General features: G+C 48.5%; 1 protein-coding gene across 2 annotated transcripts; it reads left to right on the top strand.

Annotated features, from left to right (window-relative positions):
* The first annotated feature begins 482 nt into the window (after nucleotides 1-482).
* Nucleotides 483-27,290, top strand: INTS1 (integrator complex subunit 1). 2 transcript variants are annotated; one of them, XM_058422605.1, is made up of 47 exons: nucleotides 483-558; nucleotides 665-955; nucleotides 1,521-1,717; nucleotides 1,929-2,066; nucleotides 2,462-2,621; nucleotides 3,003-3,108; nucleotides 3,367-3,553; nucleotides 3,683-3,828; nucleotides 4,107-4,248; nucleotides 4,582-4,758; nucleotides 5,033-5,141; nucleotides 5,740-5,860; nucleotides 6,509-6,586; nucleotides 7,096-7,253; nucleotides 8,447-8,543; nucleotides 8,945-9,036; nucleotides 9,360-9,420; nucleotides 9,804-10,001; nucleotides 10,288-10,417; nucleotides 10,583-10,762; nucleotides 10,854-11,003; nucleotides 11,204-11,383; nucleotides 11,551-11,655; nucleotides 11,988-12,155; nucleotides 12,468-12,579; nucleotides 12,903-13,061; nucleotides 13,807-13,953; nucleotides 14,349-14,447; nucleotides 14,820-14,944; nucleotides 15,629-15,973; nucleotides 16,548-16,707; nucleotides 17,315-17,455; nucleotides 17,837-18,017; nucleotides 18,101-18,224; nucleotides 18,707-18,825; nucleotides 19,796-19,883; nucleotides 20,481-20,707; nucleotides 21,692-21,815; nucleotides 22,295-22,428; nucleotides 22,799-22,991; nucleotides 23,256-23,383; nucleotides 23,849-23,961; nucleotides 24,512-24,625; nucleotides 25,428-25,498; nucleotides 26,003-26,094; nucleotides 26,167-26,276; nucleotides 26,674-27,290. In XM_058422605.1, exons 1-47 carry the CDS (start codon nucleotides 501-503, stop codon nucleotides 26,787-26,789), a joined length of 6,651 nt encoding a protein of 2,216 aa, XP_058278588.1. In that variant the 5' UTR covers nucleotides 483-500; the 3' UTR covers nucleotides 26,790-27,290. The 2 variants fall into 2 exon arrangements, with proteins under 2 accessions (XP_058278588.1, XP_039935374.2); XM_040079440.2 differs by having other exon boundaries at nucleotides 12,900-13,061.

Raw genomic sequence — 27,290 nt, 5'->3', positions numbered from 1 at the left:
GCCTCGGACTAATCACTTTTTCAAATACACCATGGCACTGAGTGCCACGTCCAGTGACTTCTTGAACTCCATCACCACCCTGGACAGCCCATTCCTAAATGTAATCCCCCTTTCCGCGAGGAAAATCCTCCTGACGTCTGACTTAACATCCCCCGGTGCTGCTTGACACTATATCCTCTTGTCCTGCTGCTAATTGCCTGGAAGACGAGGCGGATCAAACATCAAAGAGCATCCCCTCTTTAGGAGATGTTTGCGTATCCCACATCTTGCGGCAATCCCAGCCCGTCCCTGACCCCGGAGCCCCGCCGGGGGTGCGGTCCCCCCTCCCGCCGCCAGACGGCGCTGCGCAGCGGGGCCGGACGGGGCGGGCGGTGCCGCCGCCGCGGTTCCGCTTCCGTGTGGCCGCGGCCGTCGGTCGCTGCCGGCTCTCGGTGCCCGGCCTCTGTCCGTCCGTCGCGGGTGTCGCTCGGTCCGTCCCTGGGCCGGTGCTCGGCGGCGCCATGAACCGGCCGAAGGCGGCGGCCGTGCGGCGGCCCAGCGCCGTGCCCAAGCCCTCCGGTGAGTCCCGCGGGGCCGGGCGGCGGGGGGTGCTGCGGGCGCTGCGGCTCGGTGTCGCTCGCGTCGCTGTGGCTGTCGCTCACTGTCGCTGTGTCTCCCCTCGCAGCGCACCCTCCTCCCGGAGACTTCATCGCGCTGGGCTCCAAGGGGCAGAGCGGCGAGGGCAAGGCCGCCGTCACGCTGCTGAAGCCGGCGCCGCCCGGGCTGCCCTCGGAGCGCAAGCGGGACGCGGCCGCAGCCTTGGCCGGCCCGGCGGGGCTGCCCGGCCTCACCAAGCGCCCCAAGCTCTCCTCCACGCCGCCCCTCAGCGCCCTGGGGCGCCTGGCAGAGGCGGCCGTGGCGGAGAAAAGAGCCATCTCGCCCTCCATCAAGGAGCCGTCTGTCATCCCCATCGAAGGTGAGGTCTCGCTGCCGCACCTGCCATCACACAGGAACCTCAGAGAAAGGAAACTTCTCCTTTCTCCGGAGTCTCATCCCAGGAGTCTTGCTTGGCGCTCGCACAGTAATTACGTGCTATCGTCGAGGGTTTCCTTCCCTGGATATAGGGCTGAAGTCAAGGTTTTCTCTTCTGTTGGCGTTGGGTTGTGTTCATTCTGTCTGACAGCTGTTCAGTAGCCGTATGTGAAATACGTCCTTGAGGAAATCTCAAAGTCTGAATTTTGGTATTTTAGTCGCAAACTTCTTTAGCAAACTCTGGGTCTGGATGTTGCCTTTGAGTTGTCATTCCATTTCTGATGTTGGATACATTTGTAGAGGAGTGTGCTAGCATGGGAAAACAATGAAGGGGCATTATCAGTTGTGAAACAGAACTTCTAATGGCAATTGAGTAGGGAAAAGCTATTGCAGGGGCTAAAAGCGAGATGTTCTGTGCTTTGCTGTCCGTTGTGACTGGTCCTGAAGCACCTCAGGGTGGTTATTTGGCATGAGGGTAGGTGCTGATGCCTGTGTGTTGGTGGTTGCAGTTGTCCCCACGGTGCTGCTGGATGAGATTGAGGCAGCAGAGGCAGAAGGCAACGATGACCGTATTGAGGGGGTGCTGTGTGGAGCTGTGAAGCAGCTGAAGATGAACAGAGCCAAACCTGACACCACTCTGTACCTGAGCCTAATGTACCTGGCAAAAATCAAACCCAACATATTTGCTACTGAAGGGGTTATCGAGGTGAGGACTCACAAAGTTACTGATCATTCCTGCCAAACTGTGAGCAGAGTCGCACTTTCTCTCAAGCCAGAACGTGATCTGCATGGCTTTGTAAATACCAGAGCCCTGTGGCCAGCTGCTGTAATTTGTATTTCTCTTTCTGCAGCTTCTCTGCATGCTTTCTCAATAGACGGCTTGTTTATTATTTTATTTTTTGTGGATGTTATTCCAGGCACTGTGCAGCCTACTCCGAAGAGATGCCTCCATCAATTTCAAAGCCAAAGGGAATAGCCTTGTGTCTGTCTTGGCGTGCAACCTTCTCATGGCAGCTTATGAAGAGGATGAGAACTGGCCAGAGATCTTTGTCAAGGTGGGTCAACTGAGGGGGCTTCTGCTGGACCGAGGCAGTGGTGGGCAGACTGGGTTGGGAAATGTTGATCTGCTGGAGTAGGAGAGCAGCTTAAGGTTTATTACAGCTGTAGGGAAGGGGGTGGCTATTTAAACAACCCATTAACTTAAAAAGGCTGAGCTGACCAGCTTCTATATTTTGATGGTAGAAGTTGTTGTAAAGTCTTTTTTGAGAATGTGCCCAGTAGAGCTTGGGATGTGATGGTGTGTATTTTTGCTCTTGTATGATCTGGTTTTCATCCATCCACTGGTTATGCTAGTTTCCTACTCTGTATATTTTTTATGGATTTAAATCTGTAAAAACTCACAAAAACTCCTGTAATTAACCCCATGAAAATGGACTGTTCCCTTCTGCAGGTGTACATTGAGGACTCCCTTGGGGAGCGCATCTGGGTGGACAGCCCTCACTGCAAGACATTTGTGGATAACATCCAGACAGCTTTTAACACAAAGATGCCTCCTAAGACCATGCTCTTGCATGGAGAAGTTGGACGTAGTGGAGGGGACCTTAGTGCTGGTAAGAAGATGTTTGGGAACCAGGAACAAAAGTTTGGGAGAGGATGAAACCTGCACTGCTTATTGACTTGTGAGAATAGTTTGGTACTGGATGGAGTCACATAGGCCAGGCTTTGAGTTACAGGCATTGCTTTTCTTCTTTCTGGTGCTCTTTCCTGTCCAGGGGATGTTTGAGGGTAGTGAAAAATGGGCCTGTATGGGATGCAGTTTGAGAGGCTGTGGTCTTTCTGGAAGGGATCCCTGCAAGAAGCTGAACAAACCAGAGCACAAAGAATTGGTTTCTAGAGAGTGGAGTTGTCTCATGGAGTGTGCTGTGTCGAGTGATCCCTCTCTAGGGAGAAGAGCCCTCTCACAGAGTGTCCTGTGTCCTGGTCTCTCTTAGGGAGTAGCCCACACCCTTCCATGACAGAAGAGGAGGACAGCCAGAGTGAGCTGCTGATTGCAGAGGAGAAAATGAGCCCGGAGCAGGCGGGCCAGCTGATGCCCAGGTACAGTGCCTCTTCCTCTCCTAACACAGCTGTGTGGCAGATGTGTCTGTGCTCACCCACCCTGCAGAGCTGTGGCAGGAAGCTCCTTCTCTGTGCTCCTGTGGCACCTGCTGGGGGACGTTGAGCGTCAGATAAAACTGGATCCGGGAGGAAAGAGCTGATTTTCTTGGTTTGCAAGTCATACCACAAACAGGAAAGAGTGCTGATCTCTGGGCTGGCTTTTGTGGAAATGAGTAAAGTTCAGTTTGTGTGGCCCAGGTATGAAGACCTTGCAGAGAGTGTGGAGGAATATGTCCTGGACATGCTTCGGGACCAGCTCAACCGGCGCCAGCCCATGGACAACGTCTCCAGGAACCTCCTCCGGCTGCTGACGGCAACCTGTGGCTACAAAGAGGTGCGTCAGATGGCTGTGCAGAGGCTGGAGATGTGGCTGCAGAATCCAAAGGTAAGGAGAGGAGCTGTTGAAGCACAGCCCTGGCCTGGAATCCAGCCAGGAGGGCTGCGTACTGCAGGCCAGTTACATTTCTGGTCTGTAACGGTGGGTGGCTGGATCCTTTCTGCTCTTTCTCTGCAGCTGACCAAGCCAGCTCAGGACTTGCTGATGTCCGTCTGTATGAACTGTAACACCCACAGCTCAGAGGACATGGAAGTTATCTCCAACCTGATCAAAATCCGCCTCAAGCCAAAAGTCCTCCTCAACCACTACATGCTGTGTGTCAGGTGAGTGGAGTGGCAGGAAGAGAAAGCACTGTGGGAGCTGTGCCCAGGGACTTGACAGTCTCAGTGTCTCTGCACAATGGTTTTAAACGCCAGCTTGGGGCATGGAGTGTCTTGTGTTCATCTAAATGCATTTCATTGTCCTAGAAATCTTTCAGTAGTCTTTTAATATTGTCCTTTGATATGTGCTGTTCCATCCTTTTCACTTTTGTGTGCTAAATACTTCAAGGAGAAATGAAAAGAATGTGTCCAGCTGCAGTATCCTTGGTCTTCCCTTGCAGAGAGCTGCTGAATGCACACAGGGATAACCTGGGCACCACCATTAAGTTTGTGATTTTCAATGAACTATCAAATGCAAGAAATCCCAACAACATGCAGATCCTGTATACTGTGCTTCAGCACAGCTCAGAGCAAGCTCCAAAGGTGGGTGCAATGTCTTGGATGGCTGATTTAGTTGACCTGACAGATTTAGTTGTTTTGTGGCTCAGATGAACCTTTTCACAGACAGCTGTCTGATCTGTATCATACTGTTTTGAAATTATATAATTGTTCTTGGTAGGAATAAACATAAACGGTCATTTTCTAACTCCCACATTCTGGTTGATAATGCACTTTCATGAAAGAAACATTATTACAGCTCCCCAGGGGTCTGAAGGACAGGTGTTTTGTTTCCAGCATGGTTTCCTTGTGTCTCTTCATTTTGTGGATGCAGACCCATTACAGTGCACTGAAAGTTTTCTCTCTTTGTGGCCCCAGTACCTGGCAATGGTGTTCCAGGACCTGTTGACCACCAAGGACGATTACCTGCGAGCTTCGCGGGCTCTGCTGAGGGAGATCATCAAGCAGACAAAGCACGAGATCAACTTCCAGGCCTTCTGTCTGGGTCTCATGCAGGAGCGGAAGGAGGCTCTCTATGCAGAGATGGAATTTAAGGTACCATTTTTGACCCTTGTGCTGCTGCATGTGCCAGTGATGCACTGAGCTCTTCTGTGTCTGTTTTCTTGGCCATTCTTTCTTTTGCTCCTTGGTGTCTGAGTGAGTCACTGTTTGTGTGTCTCATAGGAGCACTCCCATATCTCATTTCCAAACATCCACGTTCATCATTTTTGATGACAAAACATTTCCAGAAGGCAGCTCTGGGTTTTGCTATTCACCTTCCTTTTTTTTTTTTTTTTTTTTTTTTTTTCCTTTCCTTTTCTATTTTAAGGAGCGGTTTGTCATCCACATAACCGACCTGCTGGCTGTCTCCATGATGCTTGGCATCACAGCCCAGGTGAAGGAGGCTGGAATTGCTTGGGACAAAGGAGAGAAAAAGAGTAAGCAGAAGAACCTAGGTTCTCTCTAAGGATGGGCATCTTGGTAGATATCTGCCCTGATGTTGGGAGAACATCAGCTAGGGTTGGGAGTCTGCTGTCACCCTGGGACTGACAGAGATAGGAGCTGTGGCGTTTGCATGGCTGGGTGCTTATTGTATCTGTGGAAGCAGTGGCTGAGAGGCTGGGGAAAAGGAGCTGTGGGTGGAGGGACCTCAGGGGCAGCTGCAAGGATTAAGGGGCTGGGAATAGAGGCCTTTGGTGTGGCACTGACGTGACTGCCCACATGCCTTCTCACAAAACTAATCCACCTGTGCTTTGTGTTGGGGGTTTTGCTGCAGCATGTGTCAGAAAGCAAACAAAGCTGGGGGGCTCAAGCCTTTCTCATGCACTCCTCTGGTTCCCTAGTTCTTTAGTGGAAGGTGTCCCTGCCTGTGGTGCAGGAATTGGAACAAGATGATCTTTAAGGTTCCTTCCAACCCAAACCATTCTGTGATTCTATGATTTACTGTTGATGCCTCAGAGTCCTGATCAGTGTCTTGAAACCACCACACTTCTGATGGGGCCCACGTGTGTATTTTGTGACCTGACTGTTTTTCAGACCTGGAAGTGCTGCGCTCTTTCCAGAACCAAATTGCTGCTATCCAACGTGATGCTGTCTGGTGGCTGCATACAGTTGTTCCGTCTATCAGCAAGCTGGCTCCAAAGGACTATGTGCACTGGTGAGAGTCAGCCTGGTCATGCCTGTGCATAAACAGTCCCTTCCCCAACACAGTGATATATTGTGAAAAACACTAAAGTTTGGTTAGATTTCTCTCCCATTTTCAGACAAGGAGCAGAAACAGTTTTAGCAGGGTTCAGGCTGGGTCTCTGAAATTCCTTCCTTGCACCAGAAACATATGATAATGGAAAATATTTCTGATTTATATTATTTGGGTCCACTCAGTAGGGGATTTTTAGCTATCTGCCCAAACAAATTCCCTCTGGACTCCTTGTTTTGTTTTTTTGTTTGTTTTTGTTTTTGTTTGACATCCTTTTTAAGGCTCTGTGGCTGAGGGCTCCACAGATAGTTCTGTCTTCTGAAGGACAGATGGTATCCTGGGGTCTTGACACAAGGCATTACTGAGGCAGTTCAAGCCAGAATTAATAGTGAGCAGGAAAGTGCAAAAACCCAGAGCCCATATTGTATAGTCCTCCCTGTTCTGAATCATGTTATTGTTGCTACACACATTATTGTTGCTACACTCACATCTGAAAGGGCTCCTTCATGTGTAGGATGGGAAGCTTTAGCAGGATTTGGGGGAGACTGGGCTGTTGTACGTGTTCTTGAGCCTCACAGATGGTGTTTACTGTCCTCTTCATCTCTCCAGCCTCCACAAGGTGCTCTTCACAGAACAGCCAGAAACCTACTACAAATGGGACAACTGGCCCCCTGAGAGTGACCGCAAGTGAGTGTGTGCCCCTCCCGTGGCGGGTGAGGGTGGGAGCTGCTCCAGCTGGAGGCAGAGGAATGGCTGTTTTCTGGTGATCCTTAGATAGCTCTGTGTTGGAGAGGCTTGGAACTGCGCTCAGATTTTCTTCATCTGTTACACTGCCGTAAAACTGGGGGGTGTTGTTCCACTCTCCATCTGTTCCTCTTCCTCCTTCTTTGCTGTTCCCTGTGCCAAGCTGTTCTGTATCTTGAGGCTGTAGTTGTAAGGAGGGCAGCCCCGCAGTGCGTGGGTGACTGGGGTAACTTGGGGAGCTCAGACTCGAGGAGGCTGAACCGGAGAGGTACAAGGCAATGCAAGTGACACTCAGATAATTTGTTTCAAATAGTTGCATTTGGAGCTGGAGATCAGGAAAAGTGATGTAAACTAAGCTGTGAAGTATCTTCTGCTTGGATGAGCGTTAGGGTCTGTGGGGCTTTCATGCTGCTGTCCAAAGAAGTGTGACTGTTGTCTGGTGTCTCCTGCAGCTTCTTCCTTCGCCTGTGCTCCGAGGTGCCCATCCTGGAGGACACCCTGATGCGCATCCTCGTGATCGGATTGTCGCGGGACCTGCCCCTGGGCCCCGCCGATGCCATGGAGCTCGCCGACCACTTGGTGAAGAGGGCTGCAGCTGTGCAAGCAGATGGTGAGGCTGCACAGAGCTCCCACCAGCAAGTGCTTGCTTCTGTCTCCACGTCCTCCTATTGCCACCCAGGGCTGAGACAGCTCCTACCACCTACCAAAGAGCCTTTACATCACTTAAAGCATATTTTAGTCATGATGGCTAAGTGTTTGGCTCAAAGCCAGACATGTACTGCTGTTGCTTTCTCACTGGAGAAGCTTCTTATTTTCTCTTACTGTTTCTCTCTGTTACTAATTTTGTATCATGGAGTGTTTGGGAAATTACTGGTTGTGTGGCGAATGAAGGACTGTGAACAACCACCCAGAGTTTTGAGTCAGCGTTTTTAAATTCAATTTAGTCCTTTGTACATACTGTAAAATGAAATTTATAGGCTATGCAAAAATGGAAGGGTTGGAAGTTAAATTAATTAACCAATTGTGTGCTCTTCTCAAGTCCATTATTGAGGCACTTAGAGAACAGCAGTTACAAAAGCAATCTTTACTCTTACCCCTTTTATGAATTCATTTAGCATTTGTCTAAATTCCTGCATTGCTGGGAAATATGTCCATTCAGCTGAGCTGTATGTGTTTGTGGCAGAATTGAGGGTGTTGTCAGAGTTTGAATCTAAATCTTACATGCTTTTAGTGCTGACTCGTTAATGGCAAAGAGTGATCTTGAACTGCTGAGTGCTTGGGGAAGGATCTAGACTTTGCTGTTCAGTATCCTCTCAAAATATGTCCAGCCTCTCATAGGATTTTAAATCCTGCACCATTTTATATACTGGAAGACTCAGAATTAGAGTGAGTTTGAAAACTTGCAACAAAGTTGAAATGCATTTTTAGTTCCTCTGAGCCCCAGAAGTTCTGATCAGATTTGTTGCTTACCTGAAGGAGTGTATCCAAGCTCTGAAACAGTTACAAGTATCATATTGGATGCATTCGGGGGAAAATGTACCCTTAAGAGAAAAAAAAGTACCCTTAAGAATCTAAACCAGATTGCTGCTGAAAAGCTCCATATCCTTATATATTGACTTATAGGATTTTTTAAGTGTTGTTACTCTTTAAATGTTGTTTTTTTGTTGTTTCTGTAATATCATGAGAGCAAGCCCACAATAACATACTTGCTTGAAGTAAAATTTGTTTTATACTGTGGTGCTTGGAGGACTTTCAGGCAGGTAGTCAGGTCAATAACTTGTTCAGTCTTTTCTTCTCCTCCAGATGTTGAGGTCCTGAGGGTAGAAAGAATCCAGCTGATCGATGCAGTCTTAAATCTGTGCACTTATCACCATCCAGAGAATATCCAGCTACCCCCAGGGTAAGACTTATCACGTAGATAATCCTGTTGTGATCTAGCTCACTTTCACCTTGTGACTAACATTCCCAGCTCACAGATTTTAAGATGCTTTTCTCTGTTAAAATTTGTAATAGCAAAATTTACAGGGTCATGTTCAGGTGGGTATTTCTCTAGAGCAATCAAGACCTGAGTCATAGACTGTACTTTGGTCTGCAAGCACTGACCTTTCTGCCCTAGAAATCTTCAGCTGAATCCTGCTGTCCCTCCTGAAAGGATTTTTGTGTGCATGTGTCTGTTCATTGGTAAAAGCACTAAACTGGCATGACTGAATCTAAACAATATATGATTAAGGAGAAAAGCAAACTTGAGATGAGCTTAAGGAGCCAAACTTGACCACTTACCTCTATTGATGGCTTTTGCAGGTACCAGCCTCCCAATCTAGCTATTTCTACACTCTACTGGAAAGCCTGGCCTCTCCTGCTTGTAGTGGCTGCGTTCAATCCTGAAAACATTGGTGAGTATGAACGTTTCTCAGGATACCAGGTCTGCTGCAAAAATTGGCCAAGGTGCTTTCTGCAGAAGTCTGGTTGCTTGTGTGCAAGGCCTGTGCTGGGTTGGTGAGGTAACTGCAGTGAAATAACTGTGTATCCTCTGTGGGTGAAAAATGTATGGGGGTGGGATTTGGACCAGCATGTGGCTGGAATTGCCTTGTTTGTGCTTCGGGTGCTATGAGCTGTTCTCAAGTAAGTTTATGTCTCCCCAGCTTGGAATGTGTTAGAGTATATGTAAAGACTCTGGTTTTTTCCCTGTATTTCTTATTGTTCTTCTCTGCTGCAGGTCTGGCTGCATGGGAAGAGTATCCCTCTCTGAAGATGCTCATGGAAATGGTCATGACCAAGTTAGTATGGTTAAATCCCTACGTATTATCAAACAGACCACTGTAAACACACATTTCTGAATTTAGTTTGTGCCATGCGACTCCTTCCTTTCCAGTGGGACTTGTGTAAAATAAACTGGCATCAGCACTGCAGTTGGAGTGGGAAAAGTGCCTTCCCTTGACAAAAATATTATAAGCAGGGGAATAAAGCTGAGAAAAAGGGGGAGGGGGATGACTGCTGTACATTGCTGAGAAGGTCTCAGTCTCCTGGCTCCACTGAGAAATTACTTGTTTTTTTCTACATTGCCCATCAGAGCCGAGGTCCTGTGTTCTTTCTGACTGTGGTTCATGAATTTTGAATAGACCAAGGTAACCATTTCCTTTTTTAAAACTTATTTTCTCAGTAATTATTCCTATCCTCAATGTACCTTGACGGATGAGGAGACACGCACAGAGATGATTAATCGTGAACTTCAAATCTCTCAGAGAGAAAAACAGGAGATTCTTGCATTTGAGGGTCATCTGGCAGCTGCATCCACAAAACAGACAATTACAGAAAGCAGCAGCCTCTTGTTGTCCCAGCTGACAAGTCTGGACCCTCAGTAAGTAGCCACCTTCATTCTGGTATCTTCATGAAGTCCTAGTTAACAACACTTGTCAGGAAATCCTGCTCCCCCACAGGGTGGTTGATGTGGGGAGGAAGAACCCAGTGGTGTGGTAGCCCATGGGATCACAGAATCATAGAATGGTTTTGGTTGGAAGATCATCTGGTTCCAACCTGCCTGCCACCTTCCTATAAACCCCTCCTGCACTACAGAGCTGACTGATCCTCATCACATCAGAGTGAAAGTCTGTCAGGCTGTGGCTAACTCGCTGTTTCTGTGACAGGGGCCCCCCTCGCAGACCTCCGCCACATGTCCTGGAGCAGGTGAAAAGCCTGAACCAGTCGCTTCGCTTGGGCCACCTCCTGTGTCGCAGTCGCCATCCTGACTTTCTTCTCAACATCATTCAAAGACAGGTGGGCTGTGCTGGGACTGGATCCCTCACCTCTGAAACTGGAGCAGGGTGAGGGGCAAAAGGAAGCTAAGTGAGATTCAGGGCAAGGTGCTTTGCTGCTCAGGAATTAAATGATCGGTGTGCTGCATCTGTGTTCTGCTGATCTTGTTGCTCTCATCCTTCCCAGGCCTCATCACAGTCAATGCCATGGCTGGCAGACCTGGTTCAGTCCAGCGAGGGCTCCTTGGACGTCCTGCCCGTGCAGTGTCTTTGTGAGTTCCTGCTTCATGATGCTGCTGATGAATCAACCTCAGGTGAAGAAGAAGAGGAGGGTGAGAGTAAGGACCAGCGTGCCAAGAAACGCCAGGTGAGCAGTCTCCTGGGGATCCCTTCTGTTACCTACTTTCTGTGCATCCCAGATTTGATTTCACTGGACAGACCAACTTATCACTCCACAGAGACAACAGAAACAAAGGCAGTTGCTTGGACGCTTGCAAGACTTGCTGTTGGGACCCAAAGCAGATGAACAGACAACCTGCGAGGTGCTTGACTACTTCCTGCGGCGCCTGAGTTCCTCCCAGGTGGCTTCCCGGGTCCTGGCCATGAAGGTGAGCAGGATGAGAATCATCTTCACTAGGGTCTGTCTGAAGCCCAGGGCAGAGCCCTAGGTTATCTTGAGTCCTGTTGTGCGCTGCATTTGGATCGTTCTGTGGTGTTTGAAGCATGTTTCTGTTATATTCACTTGTATGAAACTAGCAGTCCAGCTGTGGCTTCATATGCAACAGCTGTATGTGTGTGACTCGTGCAGGGCCTGTCCTTGGTGCTGTCGGAGGGAGGAATGCGTGATGGGGAGGAGAAGGATCACCCCATGGAAGAAGACTCCGGCGATTCCGAGCTGCTGCAGGGATATCAGTGGCTGCTGAGGGACCTCCCGAGGCTGCCACTCTTTGACAGTGTGAGAGCCACAACAGCTCTGGCCTTGCAGCAGGTGGGTGGAAGCAGCTTGTTCTTTTTCTACTAGTGCTGAAACAGATCTAAACAAACTGGATCTGGCTGTGATATTGATGGGGTTATGTGCTTGCAGAAGAATTTTGCTTATGCTGGTGCTTGTTTTCATTAAATCCTGCTTTCTAATGAAAGGAATTCTCATTCTAGGCCATCCACATGGAGACCGATCCCCAGACCATCAGTGCTTACCTGGTGTACCTCTCCCAGCACGCCCCGGTGGAGGAGCAGGGACAGCACAACGACCTTGCTCTGGTGAGAGGAGGGATTGTGTAGGGGACACGTGGCTCGTCCCAGGACAGTGGTAGGCATTGCTGTACCACCAAGATGAGTTTTGGGGAGTATACAAATACTTACTTTGTAATGGGGTGCTTCAGAACACATCTGTGCTCCACTGGGGCACTGTAAGATGCATGCAGGGCAGTGGCCTTTTCCCTCCTGTGTCAGTTCTGCTCATCTCCACAAGCTGATCTCCAGAGTGGTATGTGCTGGGCTGATGATGGGAACTGGAGAACTTGATGCAGTGAAACAGCGGGACCTGGCTGTGTTTTGCGCTAAAGCCCTCCTGGATGTTTTTTTCCCTGCAGGATGTCGCCCGACTGATCGTGGAGCGCTCCACCATCATGTCCCACCTGTTCTCCAAGCTCTCCTACAGTGCTGAGTCGGATGCAGTGCTCGTGGCTCTGCTCTCCATCTTCTCCCGCTACATCAAGCGCATGCGGCAGAGCAAGGAGGGCGAGGAGGTGTACAGCTGGGTGAGTGCCTCCTGCCTTGCCCCAGCAGGTCACACAGACTGGGCAGGTGAACAAACAGAAGCCCTTTATGGGTTACTCAATTTGAATAAAACAAGTCCAGCGCAAGAATTCCCTGATCTGAAAACAATCAGATCGTGACGTGGTATCAGAGCCAAGCCTATGTGTAAAAAGCCTTTTTAACTTTTCCCCAAGTGTCTTTTGTGGACAGTGTTGGAGATACTGGGTACTATGATCTGACTAAATTTGTCCATTCTCATGTTCTCCTTTCTCTCCCCACCTTTGCTCATCCTGTTTTTTCCTGCGTTTTTCCAGTCAGAGTCCCAGGATCAGGTGTTCCTTCGTTGGACTAGTGGGGAAACAGCCACCATGCACATCCTTGTGGTCCATGCCATGGTTATTCTCCTGACACTGGGGCCACCTCAAGGTTGGTGAAGTATGCTCAGATTTTTTTAGGGGGTAATGGTCCATACAGGGTGGCTTTTCTCTATCTGCTGTCTCCTAACAGGTCAGGCTTGTGTTAATCCTTCTACTCACAGGCTTGACCCTTGCAGTACTTGTTTGTAGCTGGAAGATTTATCAGAATATTGCTGCAGAGAGTGAAGGATTTTGCAGGCTGATTTTTTTTTTGCCTTCTGCAGACAGCAGGAAATATTAAAACAATGGTGTGTTCTGGTGTTTTGATAAAGGGCAGGGCGTTCTAGGTGCTTGTGAACGTGGGAAATATTTTTTTTATCCACTCTTAAGCAGGGGATGGTGATTTTTACACCTTACTGGATATCTGGTTCCCGGAGAAGAAGCCCCTTCCTACTGCTTTTCTGGTCGACACCTCGGAGGAGGCTCTGCTGCTCCCCGACTGGCTGAAGCTGCGGATGATCCGCTCCGAGGTGCCACGCCTCGTTGATGCAGGTGAGCCTGTGCAAGGCTTGTTGGTGTTTCAAACCCTGCTGAAAGGAAAGGGAGAGGCTCCCCTGTGCCCAGCCATCCTACTTGGATGCCTTTGGATGGAGCCGTGTCACTGTTACCTTTGAAGCAGGGGCCTGAGTCTGAATGGATATTCCCCTTTCTGTGTACTTTAAAGGAATGGGAGACTCTGAATGGAGGTCCCATCTCTTTTACAACAATTCAGATGGAATTAAACTATTCAATCACCAGGCAACAGGCACAGTGCTGTGGAAAGCTGTGCCTGAAGGATGTAAAAGCCAAACCTCTGGTTACTCTGGTCCTCACACCACTTGTCAGTGCTCTCTTTCTTCTTGGTATTCAGAGCTTTCATCTCATTTTACTAATTAAATGACAGCTGTCTATAGCCAGTGATTGAATTATTGAATAATTCCTGCCTGCAGCCATCAAGAGATAGGGTGGAAGTTATTTTTTAATACGAATGATTGCATTACTGAGGTTCTAATAAAATTAAACAGAAGATCAGATTACCCAGTGAGTGAATTAACTGGAAGATGCAATAAGGCAGCAATGATTTGCAGAGGAAAGAAAATATAGTAGGCAGCTGTCAGACTTCTGGCTTTAGACTCTCTGCAGCTTTGTCATTAATATGTTTCTGTTGGTCCAGACAAAAGCATAAAGATCAGGTAGTAAAGGTGACCCTCCATGGGCAGTTCAGAGGTCTGAGGATTCAGTGTTTTGTTTATTTCAGCCCTGCAGGACCTGGAGCCACAGCAGCTGCTTCTCTTTGTTCAGTCCTTTGGAATCCCAGTTTCCAGCATGAGCAAACTTCTGCAGTACCTGGATCAGGCAGTATCTCATGACCCACAGACGCTGGAGCAGAACATCATGGACAAGAGTAAGAGCTACAGATGAGGCTGACTAGACATTTAACTTTTTCTTGAACAGTTTCCATGAGTATCTCCAGTGACTTCCTTGGAAAAATCCAAGCTAGTTCAGCAAACTTTGTGCACAGGCTGCTTTGGCAGCTTGTTGTCACTGTAGACACCTGGGTGGCCCCTGGCTGTATTTCTCAAAATAGATGAGGATTTTTTTGGATTGGAATGTACAGAGTCAAAAAGTACTTTGGAAGGTACTTTGTAAAAGAAACAGAGTTTTCAAGGCATCATGTTTACAAAGTCTGTGGGAACAGCAGATTCTCTTGTTTGTGGGAGCTGTACAAACAGCCAATTCTGTCCTGTTTTACTGAAGAGGGTAAGATTATGCTGTGCTCTTATTTCCTCCTTTTTTCAGATTACATGGCTCATCTTGTGGAGGTTCAACACGAGAGAGGAGCAACAGGAGGCCAAACTTTCCACTCCCTGCTTACTGCCTCCTTACCAGCCCGTCGAGGTACTGCCCAGGATAGCCTAAATACCAAAGTCATCTTCTGAACTTCCCTCCTTTGTTGCTGTTGAGAGAAACAGGCAGAGGTGTCTTAAAAAGCAGTCATGTTGCAATAAACCATCAAGCTACAGTTAGACACCAGTTCTTGCTAGAGTTTTTTGCTTCTAGCAAAGAGAAAAATTCCAATATTTTTGGAGTTTATTACAGTGAGTTTTTCTGAGTCATACGGAAAAGTAGGTCTTGCTTGGAATTAAGAGAAAAGCTGCTGAATTCTTCAGTAGTTAGAATCTGTAAAGCTGAAGGTGATCTGGTGTTGGGGCTCCAGATGTTATCTACCATAACAGCATTTTCCTTTCTTTCCCTTCATTCCTCTTGCAGACAGCGCTGAGACCGCAAGGTCAAAATCTAGTCCTGAAAACTCTCAAAGTCAGAGTCGGATCCGGGCCTTGAGCCAGGTCCGTGTTCTGGGCCCAGAAGATGATCTGGCAGGCATCTTTCTGCAGGTACTGCTACAACCTCCAGCTGAGTAGCTGCTTCCCTGCAGCAGCTTTACAAAATCCATTTCTTTCATACTTGCATCTTGTGATTCCTTATCCTGCAGTGTTTGCAGGCAATAAATATGAAAGCCCTGATGCAATGAGGCTGTGCCATTACAGCCTGGTGGAGCTGATACTGGCAGGAATTTTTTCTTGTAGTTGGAACGTGATGTAGCTTTTGATGATGCCTGGTACTGTCAGTACCTACTAGCATGTTGCTGTCTCTGCACCTTGTTTGTTCTGTGTGTAGTGCCTTTCCTCTCAGCAGTGGATGTAGGATTTGTGAAATGCTCACAGGGCCCTGGCAGCAAAGCTGTGTGCAAACAGCATTTGTACTCTGGCTTGTCTGCTTACAGAGCTTCCCTCCCTCCACTGACTGCAGAAGGAGCCTACAGGGAATTAATTGGCCAAGTCGGTTGTTGGTGTTTGGGTAGTAGATTCCCCTGCAGTGTCAATGCTGATAGTCATGTCAGGGTTGCAGAGATGCTGCTTATGTTCGTGTGCCAGGCACTAGAATATAGAAAAAGCTGTATCAGAAGGTTCAGTCAGTATAACTGTCCAAGGCGAATGGCTCCTCTGCCTCAGGGTGTTCATGGTCCAGCAATCCTTTCACTGTCTGTCATAAACGTGCTCCCTGTTGTATCCCCACAGCTTTTCCCACTGACCCCGGACCCGCGGTGGCAGAACTCCAGCCTGCGGCCGCTGGCCCTGGCACTGCAGCAGGCAATGGGGCAGGAGCTGGCTCACATCCGCCAAGGGGCCGTGCCGGCCAGCAGGGCCACGGCCAGCGGGGCCACGGCCAGCGGGACCACAGACAGCGGGGTCAAGGACACTGGGGCCACGGACAGCGGGGTCACAACCAGCGGGGTCACGGCGCGGCTGCTGCAGGCCATGGCCGCGCTGCTCAACTCGGCGCACAGCGGCGCCCTGGTCATGGCCATGCACCGCCACCACTTCATCTCCTGCCCGCTCATGCGCCAGCTCTACCAGTACCACGTGAGTGGCTTTGGGAGCCTTTCGTAAAGAGGGGTGAGGGAGAAACGGGAAATCTCTGTGGGAGCATTCACAAAGAGGGGTGAGGGAGAAACGGGAAATCTGCAGTGCATCTGCTCTGCTGTGTGCACACTTTGCAGTGCTCAGGTTGCCCGGCCATGGGCATCTGGATGCAGGCTGACCACGTTAGCCTAGCACTGCTGAGATTACCTGCAGTATTAGTGTACCTTATCTAGCCTGGTAACGCTTTTTTGGATTTACAACTGTAGGTCCCTGCTGGTTTTGGGATCTCTAGTCTGTGCTATTCTGTAGTGTTGGAAATGTCTTGCAAGCCAGGGCATTTGGAGACAGTTTGAGAAGTCTAATTCATAGAGTCATAAAATGGTTTGGGTTGGAAGGGGCCTTAAAGATCACCTAGCTCCAATTCCCTTTCCATGGGTGAGGCACCTTTCACTAGACCAGGCTGTGCCAAGCCCATGCAACCTGGCCTTGAATCTTCCAGGGATGGGGAGTCCAGAACCTCTGGGCAACCTCTGCCAGCGCCTCACCACCCTCACTGTAATGCATTTCTTCCCAGCGCTCCATGCCACAGGACACTGCCTTCTCCTCGCTCTTCTTCAAAGTGCTCATGCAGATGCTGCAGTGGTTGGAGAACCCCGCGGTGGAAGATGGTCCCCTGCGAGCTCAGCTGAAGGCTTTTGCTGTGCAGTACTCCTCAAGGCACAGGATCAGTGATGGTACTAGCACTGGGCAGCTTGTGGGACTCAGAGGGGACAAAGTGGGACAAGAAAGAGACAAACAAAACTGCAGCTGGAGCAGGAAGTGTCATGGGCAGCCTTTTAGACAGGTGTCATAAGGAGTTACAAAAGTAGCAGCACACTGTGATGGAGAAACTCTTTGAGGCTGTGAACAAGTGCCTTAGCTCTGGGGGCTTGCTGCAGATACCTGGTAGCATCTCACCAAGCACAGCAGGTCTCTCAGGGAAAACTTATAATTTCTCAGGCCAGGAATTTTGTATGAGCTGTAGTTTGGTGGATGAGCATGCAGGAATGCCTCTGGAACAAGGTCATATCATGAGTTGTTTATCATGTGCCCTCCCTTGGAGTCTAACCAAGAGCTTGGGCATGGAGATGGGTTTGTGGTTACAGGGCTTTTTCTTAGCTGCATGTCCCTGTAACATGCAGGAGAGCTGTCAGGGGTTGTGGTGGCCATAAATGGCAGTAGAATATGCGTTTGTATGTTTGAGTAGCTGTGCCCTGGAGGCACATGGGGAGTCTGTAGGAGGGAAGTCTGATGTGGGGGCTGGCTTGTCCCTGTGATGCCAGTGCTGTGATTTCGTTACAGTTCGAGGTGGCTTCTTGCACCTCACAGAAGCTCTTTCTTTCCGTCGTGACCCTGACTTGATCAGCTCCACGGTCTGTGCCATCATTGCAACCCTGAAATCAGGAGAGAAGTGTAATGTGGAGCCAGAGCTTATCAGCAAAGGTATGGATGTCCTTCTTCTCTCCTTTGCAGCAGCAGCTTGAACTTCCAGCCCAGCAAAGCAGTGCTTACTGTGCAGGCTGTGGGAATCTGCCTTCTCCCTGGATCAGAAAATGTGAACTGATCTAAGCCTGGCCCTATCTTGTATCACCTCTTTTCTGCCACTGTATGTGGATTTATAAACTGTGATCTGGGGCTGGGATTAAGTCTCTGAGAAAACTGTTGGTTTCTGTTAACAGAAAGAGAAATAGAAGCTTACTATCCCAAATAAAAATGTTTTCCCTCTTCCTCACTGAGCCTGGCTCTCAGGAGTAATACTTGCAAGGTTCCATATCTTTCACCACGTCCTGAAGTTAATGAGTGGCATCTTTCTCCCTCTGCTAGTCCTTCAAGATCTGATTGAAACCCACTCTCCATACCTGGAGGAGCTCCTGACTGTCCTCTTCTCAGCTACTGTTGAGACCACTGCCAGGTGTCCTGCAATGAAACCAATTGCTGTGGTGTGCTCCTTGTTGCTCCAGGACAAAGAAGAAACACCAGTAAAGAAGGAGGTGGAGAGTTGCTGGTGAGCCAAGGCAATGATGGGACTTCCCAGGTAGGTCTGGGTGCATGGTGTCACCAGTGACACTGGCCTTGCTTTGTCCACAGTGCTGAATCAGCTTGGCCAGGGCCAGCCTCTGGACTTCTCAATGACTGGCTGGAGATGTTGGACCCAGAGGTCATCAGCAGCTGCCCAGATCTACAGCAGAAGCTTCTGTTTTCCTGGAGCAAGGTAAGAGCTGTTGGGCAGAGGAGCTGCTGTCCTGAAACTTTCTGGGGTACTGACCTAGCCCTCGAAACTGGGCAAGGGGTGTGAGTTCCAAAGCAGTACAGGCTGTGCAAGGCTCACATTTCTCAGGGCAGGGCTCATGTTTCCTCTTATCTTTATATTTGCTCAGCTGTGTTCTTTTAAGGACTTCAAAGTGCTTTACAGACACAACACGGCCCCATAACAACCCAGCCAGCTGTGTTTCCGTTGGTATTTTTGCAGACAGATCAATAGCTTGCCCAAAGTGCCATGCCAAAGTTAAGGCTGAAACTGAATTTCACATCTGATGCCATGTTCTGTCAGAAAGTGCTGCCCTAAATCCTCTTGCTGTCTGTGCTGTCTGCTCTCCTGGATTGTCATCCTTCTGCAGGACACATGGCATCTCCTACACCCAGCTCACTACCAGGATGTGTTCATTACATCTCCTCCTCTTTCGGTGCTTCCAGGCAGGGTCCCAGGTGCCCTCCTTCCGCCCGTACCTCTTGGCTCTTCTGACTCACCAGTCCAGCTGGACCACGCTGCACCAGTGCATCAGGCTTCTGCTTGGCAGGAACAGGGAGCAAAGGTGAGTCTTGTTTGTCAGGCCAAGCCGAGGGATTGAGCTGGGCAACTCTGTCTGAGAGAGAACAAGACCTGCCGTGTTCATGATGTGTCTGCCAGGAGATGTAAGTCAGCCAAAAGGAGACCTTGTGAGAAGGATGCAGATTTCAGTCCTGCTGATTTGTGTATCTTGATATAAATATTTCCTACTCTTTGGTGGAAGCAGCACATAAAGATTTGTCTGTGCTCTAAACAGGAAGTGCTAATTGTGGGTAATCCATCTTGCATTGCCCTTGTTGATAAGCTTTATGAACATAGGGTTTGCAGGATGGCTTGGATAGCAAACTGAGGGCTGTCTCTGTACCCGGGCAGGCTCCAGTGGATCTTTTGGTTGAACTAAACTGCATTTCCAGTCTTTCTCTAACTCTTTCATGACATCAGCATCCCAGTTTTGATCTCTGCAGCAGCCCTAGCTCTCAGCTTCTATACACAGCTTTCAAATACTGAAGTTTCCAGTGTAGTAGTATTGTTATAGTTATGGACCAGGAAATGCTAACACCTAATAACAACAATACTTCTAAAACTGACAGCATTTCAGTTTATTGCTTTATTCTTAATTTCTTGCTCAAAATTACATTAGTTTCTCAGGTCAAGGTAACTGCTGTGATAGGGACAGTAGGGTCATTGGTCTGATTATACCAACTGTTTGTGTTGATGACCAACTCCTGGTGCAAGGCTCCATGTAACCCCCACACTTGCTGAATGCCATTTGTTCTGCTTTATACCCTGTGCTGTGCTTATTGCAGCAACTATTTAGTCATAATCTGGGAACAGAACCAACCCCTTTTTCGTGACTTAATAGATCCTATTTTTACATTTGCAGATGTTTCTTTCTTCACAGCACTCATGTTTAGTGATACTTCCATGTGTTTGTGTGCTGCGTGAGGATTGTGTTGACTCTAATTGTAAATCTGTCTTCTTTTATCTTCTGTCAGGTTTGACCCAACTGCATCCTTGGATTTCTTGTGGGCCTGCATTCACATTCCTCGGATCTGGCAGGGAAGGGACCAGAGAACTCCTCAGGTATTTGCTCAATTCTTTCAAGATTCCTATCTGGATGGAGTGAGAGGCAATGTTTTCACAGAGCTTGATTTTTCCATGGCCAAGAGGTGGCTGGAGTGATTGAGGTGCAGTGTGCCAAGTTTGCTGCCTGTACCTCAGCTGGTTACTGAGCTGCTCTGCTGTTACATATTACAGTGGCAGTTTAGAGTCCAAAAAGCTGATAGGAACACATAAAGTTTGCCCACTTGGCATTTCCCCTGCAGCAATTGCCACAATATCTGGTAAAGGCACAAGGCTAAAAGCTAAAACCCAGCATGGGATAATTGCCATTTTACAAAGAAAAGGAGGCTGTGTCTCTTCTCCACAGAATTTCTTTGGTTTGGTGACTGAATTATGCTTTCTGACCCATCACATGCTGAGATGGAAGTAAATGAAGAAGTAGAGGAGGGGTAAAGAGGTTTTATTTAGGGCTGTGGTGCTTTCAGAGCTCTAGATCTGGGACTGTTCTTTAGTCTGGTTCTAAGATGTTCCCTTCCAGTTAGGGTAGGTGTGAGTAGAAGGAACTAAGGATGTTGGGATTTGCTGTGGAATCATTTGGGGTATTCTCTTGCATTCCAGAAGCGCCGTGAGGAATTTGTGCTCCACCTGAAAGCATCAGAACTGATCAGCATGGTGGAGCTGATCCTGGCTGAAGCAGAGACCAGACCCCAGAACACTGATGAGGCCTCCTGCACGCTCATCCAGTCTCGACTGCCGCTGTTGCTCAGTTGTTCTCACGGAGACCTTGAGAACATAAAAAAAGTAACGGAATATTTGACCAGCTGCATCCAGCAGTGGGGAAGCAGGTGAGGCTGCAAATGAGGAGCATTGTCTGCTGGAATTGTAGTTCTGGGGCACAGGCAGGCAGGTAATGATGAGACTTGCCAGTATATCTTCATCAAGAGTATCATGTTCCAGAGCCTGTATGAAAAGGGCACACTATCGTCCCTGAGGTTCGGGGAAATAGCAAGTGGTTTCAAGTGGTACTCAGACCAGGAAGCTGACTTGAAAAGTGAAATTTAAGGTTTCTTTTGCTTTTAGGACTTCAGAGTGAAATTCTTGACATGCTTGGGTTTTTTTTTTTTTTCTTTCATTCTTTAAGGCAAGGGTTATTTTTAATTACTAGTTCCTAACATGGGATTTCTTGTCTACTCATCCCTTGAGTCACTGCTTGTAATACATCCTGCTTCTGACTTGCTTTCAAAGCTGAATGGAGACCAAATTGTTTCCTTACAGCTATTTTAGGACTGTGGAAAGAACAGGAAGATGATGTTTTTGTGGCAGTGAAAGGAACTGACCTAATTCCAGCCTTGCTTGTGGTGATATTAGGAAAGATTCTGAGTAACTGTTGCTTTCTACTGCCTCCTAGTCAGGGATCTACAGGGGTTTCGGGTGTGTAGAGAACATGCTGGTTAGTCAGAATAGTTGTGGTTCTGACTTCTTTTCCGATTGGGATGGGACTGACCGTGAGTACCACATGCAGGAACTCTGCACTGGAGATGTAAGCAGAGCTTTCTTGTCCTATGCCCTTTGGAACTGCAGTTTTCTAACTCCCAATGGCGTCATGATGGATCTCCATAGAGTGTGGATGGATCTCTGTAGAAGGTGAATGATCTGAGTTGTTCAAAAGAAGGAAAGACTTAAAAAACACTGGTTGAAATTAATGTCTGTGTTTTCACATGCTCTGTTAGCCACATGCAGGAAGGCTGTGTCTAATCTGATGGGTCTGGGATGTTTGCTGGTTGAACTGATGTAGTAGCCAGTGGCTGACCTCTCCCTTCCTCCTTTAGCTCTGTGGGGAAATGCTGCCAGGACCTTCTGCTGCAGATATACCTGCAACTACCTGAGCTCCTTGTGCCTATGCCTGAGATGCTTTTTACCAGTGAAGGAGCCAGAGACAGCAGCACATGCAAGGTAAAGTTAGAGGCATAGGAAAGCCCCTTACCAGTTGGGTATGCAGAGTGGATGCTACCTTGAGGCCCAGTTTGGAGGGTGAGAACTGGCAAAAACTTTCTGGGTGACTTTGGTTTCTTTATTTTGCTTTTCTGTTACTCCATCCCTGCCTGCGCTCTCCAGAGCAGAGAGTTCTGGTATGGTTTATTTAGCAGTGTCCTTCTATAAAATAATGTAAGCTCCACAAGCTTCTGTGTGCCAAAGGCTTCTGTAAGGCACAAGTGTGCAGGCATCTGATCCTGCTTTGATGTCTGTAGGGACTGTGGACTTCAGATCCCATGCCAGCTGGAACACTGCATCTACTCACAGATTCTACCTGAAAATAATTTCTGTTAACGCCCCCTGTGTAGCTGGAAAGGAATTGGGAAACACTGCTGGAGAGCCAGGGGCTGGTTTGTACATTAAACTTCTTAACAGTTTGCTCATTATTTTTCTTCCAGCTTGATGCCCTGGTTCACAGATTCATTAACCTCCTCGCAGACACCAGCGACTCCAAGTCATCCGAAAGCCGCGTGTGGGATGCGAATATGGCCTGCAGGAAGCTGGCTGTGGCTCATCCCATCCTCCTCCTTAGGTACCTCTCTTTCCCTGTGTGTGGCTGGGGCTTACTGAAAAGCATCCACCACTGTCCTAGAAAGGGAACAGACTTGCAGCAGTCACAACGGTGGTGAGAGAATTCACCTTCAGATACAGAAGCCAAGAGGAAAGGCAGCAAAGTTACATCTTTTATGATGAGGCAACACCTTGTGTCTCTCAGAAAATAATCTTGGAATTGGAGACTGGGGAGCAGAATGTGGGTGGGAAATGGGGCTTCCTGAGTCTATCAGTATAGTGATCTTGACCAGAACTCTGAGAGAGGATAAGAGATTTTTTTTGCCTTCCAGGAACTGACGCAACGTGTTCTTGAAAGATCTAGGCCTAGATTTTCTTGTCTGGTGTTTCAGGCACTTGCCAATGATTGCAGCGCTGCTGCACGGCCGTGTTCACCTCAATTTCCAGGAGTTCAGGCAGCAGAACCATTTGACCTTCTTCATCCACGTCCTGGGGATCCTGGAGCTGCTCCAGCCGCAGGTCTTCCAGAACGAGCACCAGGCGGCACTCTGGGACTGTCTGCTCTCCTTCATCCGTCTGCTGCTGGTAGGAAAATCCCTGCTTCCCTCCGTGTGCCTGCTGCTGGCCACTAGATGGGGAAGCTCGTGTAACACGGTGCCGACCTTGGTGCTTCTCGTTTGAAGGGAAAGCCTTCCTAAAGGCCTGTGAACAAAAAAGTGCACTAAGTACCTTGGAGAGCTTGAAGAGGAGGCAGGAGATAAGAAACTGATCCCTGGTACCGAGGTGCAGGATGGGGCAGTGCATTGCTGCTTTTTTTGGTTAACTCTCACCTTCTTGATCCTTTCCCAGAACTACAGAAGGTCCTCGCGGCACCTGGCTGCCTTCATCAGCAAGTTTGTCCAGTTTATCCACAAGTACATCACATGCAATGCCCAGGCAGCTGTCTCCTTCTTGCAGAAGCACTCGGATCCACTCCAGTAAGCTTCCTTATGCCTGTTAGCCTGTGCACAGTCAGATTGCCAGGAGCTAATCAGACAGAAGACAGCAAGAGGATGTGACAGAATAGCTGCTAATATGGCACTTTTTCACCCTTGGCTCCCTTAAGTCACCATTGAAATGAGCAGCATCTCTCTTCTTTATAGGTGAAAACTGAGCCCAAGGAAGTCACATAATGACTTTAACTCACATAATGGCCTAAATGTTATATTGAGGTATTACAGTGCCCTGCAGCCTTTCCAGAGAGGCAGCTGGAGAATCTTTCCCCAGAGCAGTGGCTGCAGGGTCCCACCCACAGATATGTGGGGAAAATGCATTTGAGTTACAGTTATGAAGAAAGGAAAAATCTTGTTTCTGCTTCTGAGAAGCTCTTTGTTTCAGTGTACGTATCTGTGCTTATGTCCTTACTGCTATTGAAAGCCAAACATGCCACCTCTTTTTCCCAGTGACCTGTCATCAGACAACAGTGACCTAGCAATGCTGAAGTCCCTCCTGGCTGGGCTGAGTCTGCCTAGTAAGAGTGGCATCTTGGACAGGGGCTCTGATGAAGAGAAGGATGGTGAGTCTGGGTGGGAGATGAGTTATTCCAGCTGGTGAAGCTGCAGCCTGTTTTGGAGAATAGGTGTTTTTGTGGCGCATATACTGTTCTTGTTCTTGTAACAGCTCAGTGTTTAGAGTGGAGAATGGCATTTGTGTGCTCAGCAGTTGGGAACCAGTATCTGGGATGGGTTAATTTGTTTTCCTGCCAGTGGTATCACTACTGGAGCAGAAGAACAACCCTTAACAAGGGTGAGTTTCCTTGTCGTGGATTTTGCCCTTTTAATCCACACTGAAGGATTGACCTGTTGGGGGGGACCCTAAGGGTACAACTGTTTACAGCTTGCACAGCTTGCATGGGAAAATTATTCAGTATTGAAAGAGCTTGTGAAGCTTCCTCCTCATGTCAGCTGAGGAGGTTACAGGAGGTGCAGTGAGATTAGAGACAGTGTGAGAGCCAGGAATTTTATCACAGCACTGCTGGTGGCTCATGATACACCACTGCACTGGCAGGGAATGCTGGCCAGTCCACAGGCTGTCAGGAGTGCCCTGCTCTCTCTCTCTCCCCCCAGATGAAGCAGCTGCTGGCTCTCTCCCCCTGGTCAGCGTGTCCCTCTTCACCCCCCTCACGCCGGCTGAAATGGCTCCATATATGAAGAGGCTCTCCAGAGGCCAAACAGTGGAGGGTGAGTGAGGACCTGCAGACCTGTGCAAAGACACAGGGCAAATGCAGACATTAGTCAACCTTGTTACTTATCTGCCAGCAGCAGCCTGGTTTCCTGTTTCTATCTTGTGTTTGGAAGTCACCAGCAGTTAGGATGTCGTTCCATTTTTGGATTAACTTCTCCATAACCTGTGATTCACTGACAGAGGCTTCCTATGATTCTGTTATCACTTAGCTCAGCAGTGTTTCAGTGGCCTCTATTTTGGGGCTCTTCAAGGATCTTTAAGCATTTTAGGAGGTAGCATGAGTAAATCAAGGAGTGCTGCAGTTTGAAGTGCTGATAGCAATGAAATACCAAACAGATGAGAAGCAGGATTTGTTAGAAATCCCCAAATGGCCTTCATGAAAGAAAACAGTGTTAACCTGGCATATGGGAACAATAATCTTCTCCAAAGGTCTTCTAAAATTACAGGTGTCGGGTGTTCAAACCTAAGTTGTGACTTTTCCTTCCAAGGCAGAATAGGACAAGAATGTCCTGCTTGTACCCTGTTTTTTAAAGAGACACTCTGTGGCAGTCTTTAGTTAGAGAAGAAGGTGTTCTGGAACTGAAACCTCTCACCCCATTGCACTCCTTCCTCTGCATGACCAGGGGATGTGTTGACCCCTGGTCTCCTCCTTTCTGAAGACCTGCCTTTATTACACTACCTCTGTGTGCATGTGGGAAAACTTGATGGCTTGGGAGATTGGTTTTGGGGGGAAAAAGAAAAGATTCTTTGCTGGATCAGTGAATTTCAGTCACCTTTTCAACCTGTGTCTTCTCCCAGACATCCTGGAGGTGCTGACAGACATCGATGAGATGTCCAGACGGAGGCCAGAAATTCTTGCCTTTTTTGCTGTGAGTATTGGTGTCTCAAACTGCCACTGGAAGGAAGAGATTCTTTTCACTAGAGTCTGTTGCACAGCCAGCTTAAGCACTACCTTTCCTCTGCTTTTTGGGTGGTTGTTGCAGCACCTTAGGAGAAAAGTGTCCTCAGTTAGCCCTGCTGAGGGCAGACAGTATTTCCCTCCATTGCATGCTGGCTCAACCATCATCTACTTTATGTCAGAGGAAGAATTAAACCTCTGTCCTCTTCTCAGGATGAGGAGAGAACAGAACAGCTCTGTTGAATAAGCTGGAAACCAGGGAAAACTCAGCTGTCCCACATGAAATAAGATTACAGAAGGGGACTTTAAAGTATTCAAAACCAGGATAATCTGTTTTACAAAGAGGGATTTCTGGGGTCAGCCAGTACCTGCTGGATTTGTGTTGGGCTGGATTGGTGTGGAGGGGGAGTAATGCCAGTCTGAGGAGTTTGTCCTCCCTGAATGGCCCCCTGATCCACATTTGTCCATCTTTCAGACAAACCTACAGAAGCTGATGAGTTCATCAGAGGATTCCTGCCGAAACCTGGCCTTCAGCCTGGCTCTGCGCTCCATCCAGAACAACCCCAGGTGAGCACCACTGGAACTGAGGCTGTGCTGGCTGATCTGGACTGTTCTGACCCTATCATGTTTCACTCCCAGCATTGCTGCAGATTTCCTGCCCACCTACATGTACTGCCTGGGCAGCCGAGACTTCGAGGTGGTGCAGACAGCACTGAGGAACCTGCCTGAATACACCCTCCTTTGCCAAGGTGAGTGGAGATCGGCCACCCTTGGGGCATGGTTGGCCTCACAGGGGTCAAAGCTGGGGTCCTGTGCTGGGAACAGCTCCCCTGGGAAGTTGCCATGGATTGCTGTTGCTTAGACCAGGCCATCAATACCAATAGTAGCTTTGGGCTGAGCTTCACAAGGGGGATTTGTCATAGAGACACGGGGAGCTTCCTTGAAGTAGATTTGCTCCCTTACGGTTTTCTCTGAGTTGTGACCTCTCACATGATCACAAACTCACAGAGCTGTTTGAGGGGGGATTGTGCCAGGTTCTTATGGAAGAAGAGATTTCTCATGCAGCTGCAAATGCTCATCCAGTGGTTGTTGGTGGATTGCTCTTGCACATGGAGCCAGTCCTCACTGTGCCTTTCCCTTTCCCAGAGCACGCAGCAGTGTTGCTGCACAGGGCCTTCCTGGTGGGCATGTACGGCCAGATCGACACCAGCTCGCAGATCTCAGAGGCCTTGAAGATTCTGCACATGGAGGCCATGATATGAACATGTGGTTCTGGGAGTTCCACCTCCAGAGGAATTAATTTAATGGATTCATCAGCTGCATTACAGCCCTGTGAGAACAGTGTATTGCAACTCATGTGCTGGAGGATCAAAGAGGTGATGTGGCAGGCCAGACTGTGCTGGAAAAGAAGAAGGTGCTGACTGAAGATCAGAAAGGGGCAAGGATCAATCTGGCTGCCTAAGATGCCATTTGTGTGGGAGAAAAATCTCCTGAACATTGTGCCAAACGGGGACCACTTCCTTCCTGGGGTCTTGGGGCAGCGGCTGTCAGTTTGTTGTTTGGGGTTTTTGTGTCTCCACGAAGGCAGAGCTGCTGGGAGAGCAGAAGGGAGTGAGTGATGGCCCTTGCACTTGAAGTGTCTGCACTCTCTGTCTTGGTAGAGAACATGCAGATTTGTGCAGGGGGAGAGACCACTTTGGTGTCTGGGGATGAGTGGGGTTTTTTTAATTTTTATTTTATAATTAAAATTCTCTTTGTTTCCA

Source organism: Hirundo rustica, chromosome 15 (genome assembly GCF_015227805.2).
Source record: "Hirundo rustica isolate bHirRus1 chromosome 15, bHirRus1.pri.v3, whole genome shotgun sequence".
Lineage (NCBI taxonomy): Eukaryota > Metazoa > Chordata > Aves > Passeriformes > Hirundinidae > Hirundo > Hirundo rustica.
This window is presented reverse-complemented; position numbering and strand designations above follow the sequence as displayed.

Bases quoted from the DNA above. Each gene is read 5' to 3' on its own strand.
- INTS1 (XM_040079440.2), top strand. From the start codon at position 501: ATGAACCGGCCGAAGGCGGCGGCCGTGCGGCGGCCCAGCGCCGTGCCC. The intron at 9,421-9,803 runs GTTAGTATGGTT...TTATTTTCTCAG, and splicing joins ATGGAAATGGTCATGACCAA to TAATTATTCCTATCCTCAAT. The intron at 20,708-21,691 runs GTGAGGCTGCAA...TTCCTCCTTTAG, and splicing joins ATCCAGCAGTGGGGAAGCAG to CTCTGTGGGGAAATGCTGCC.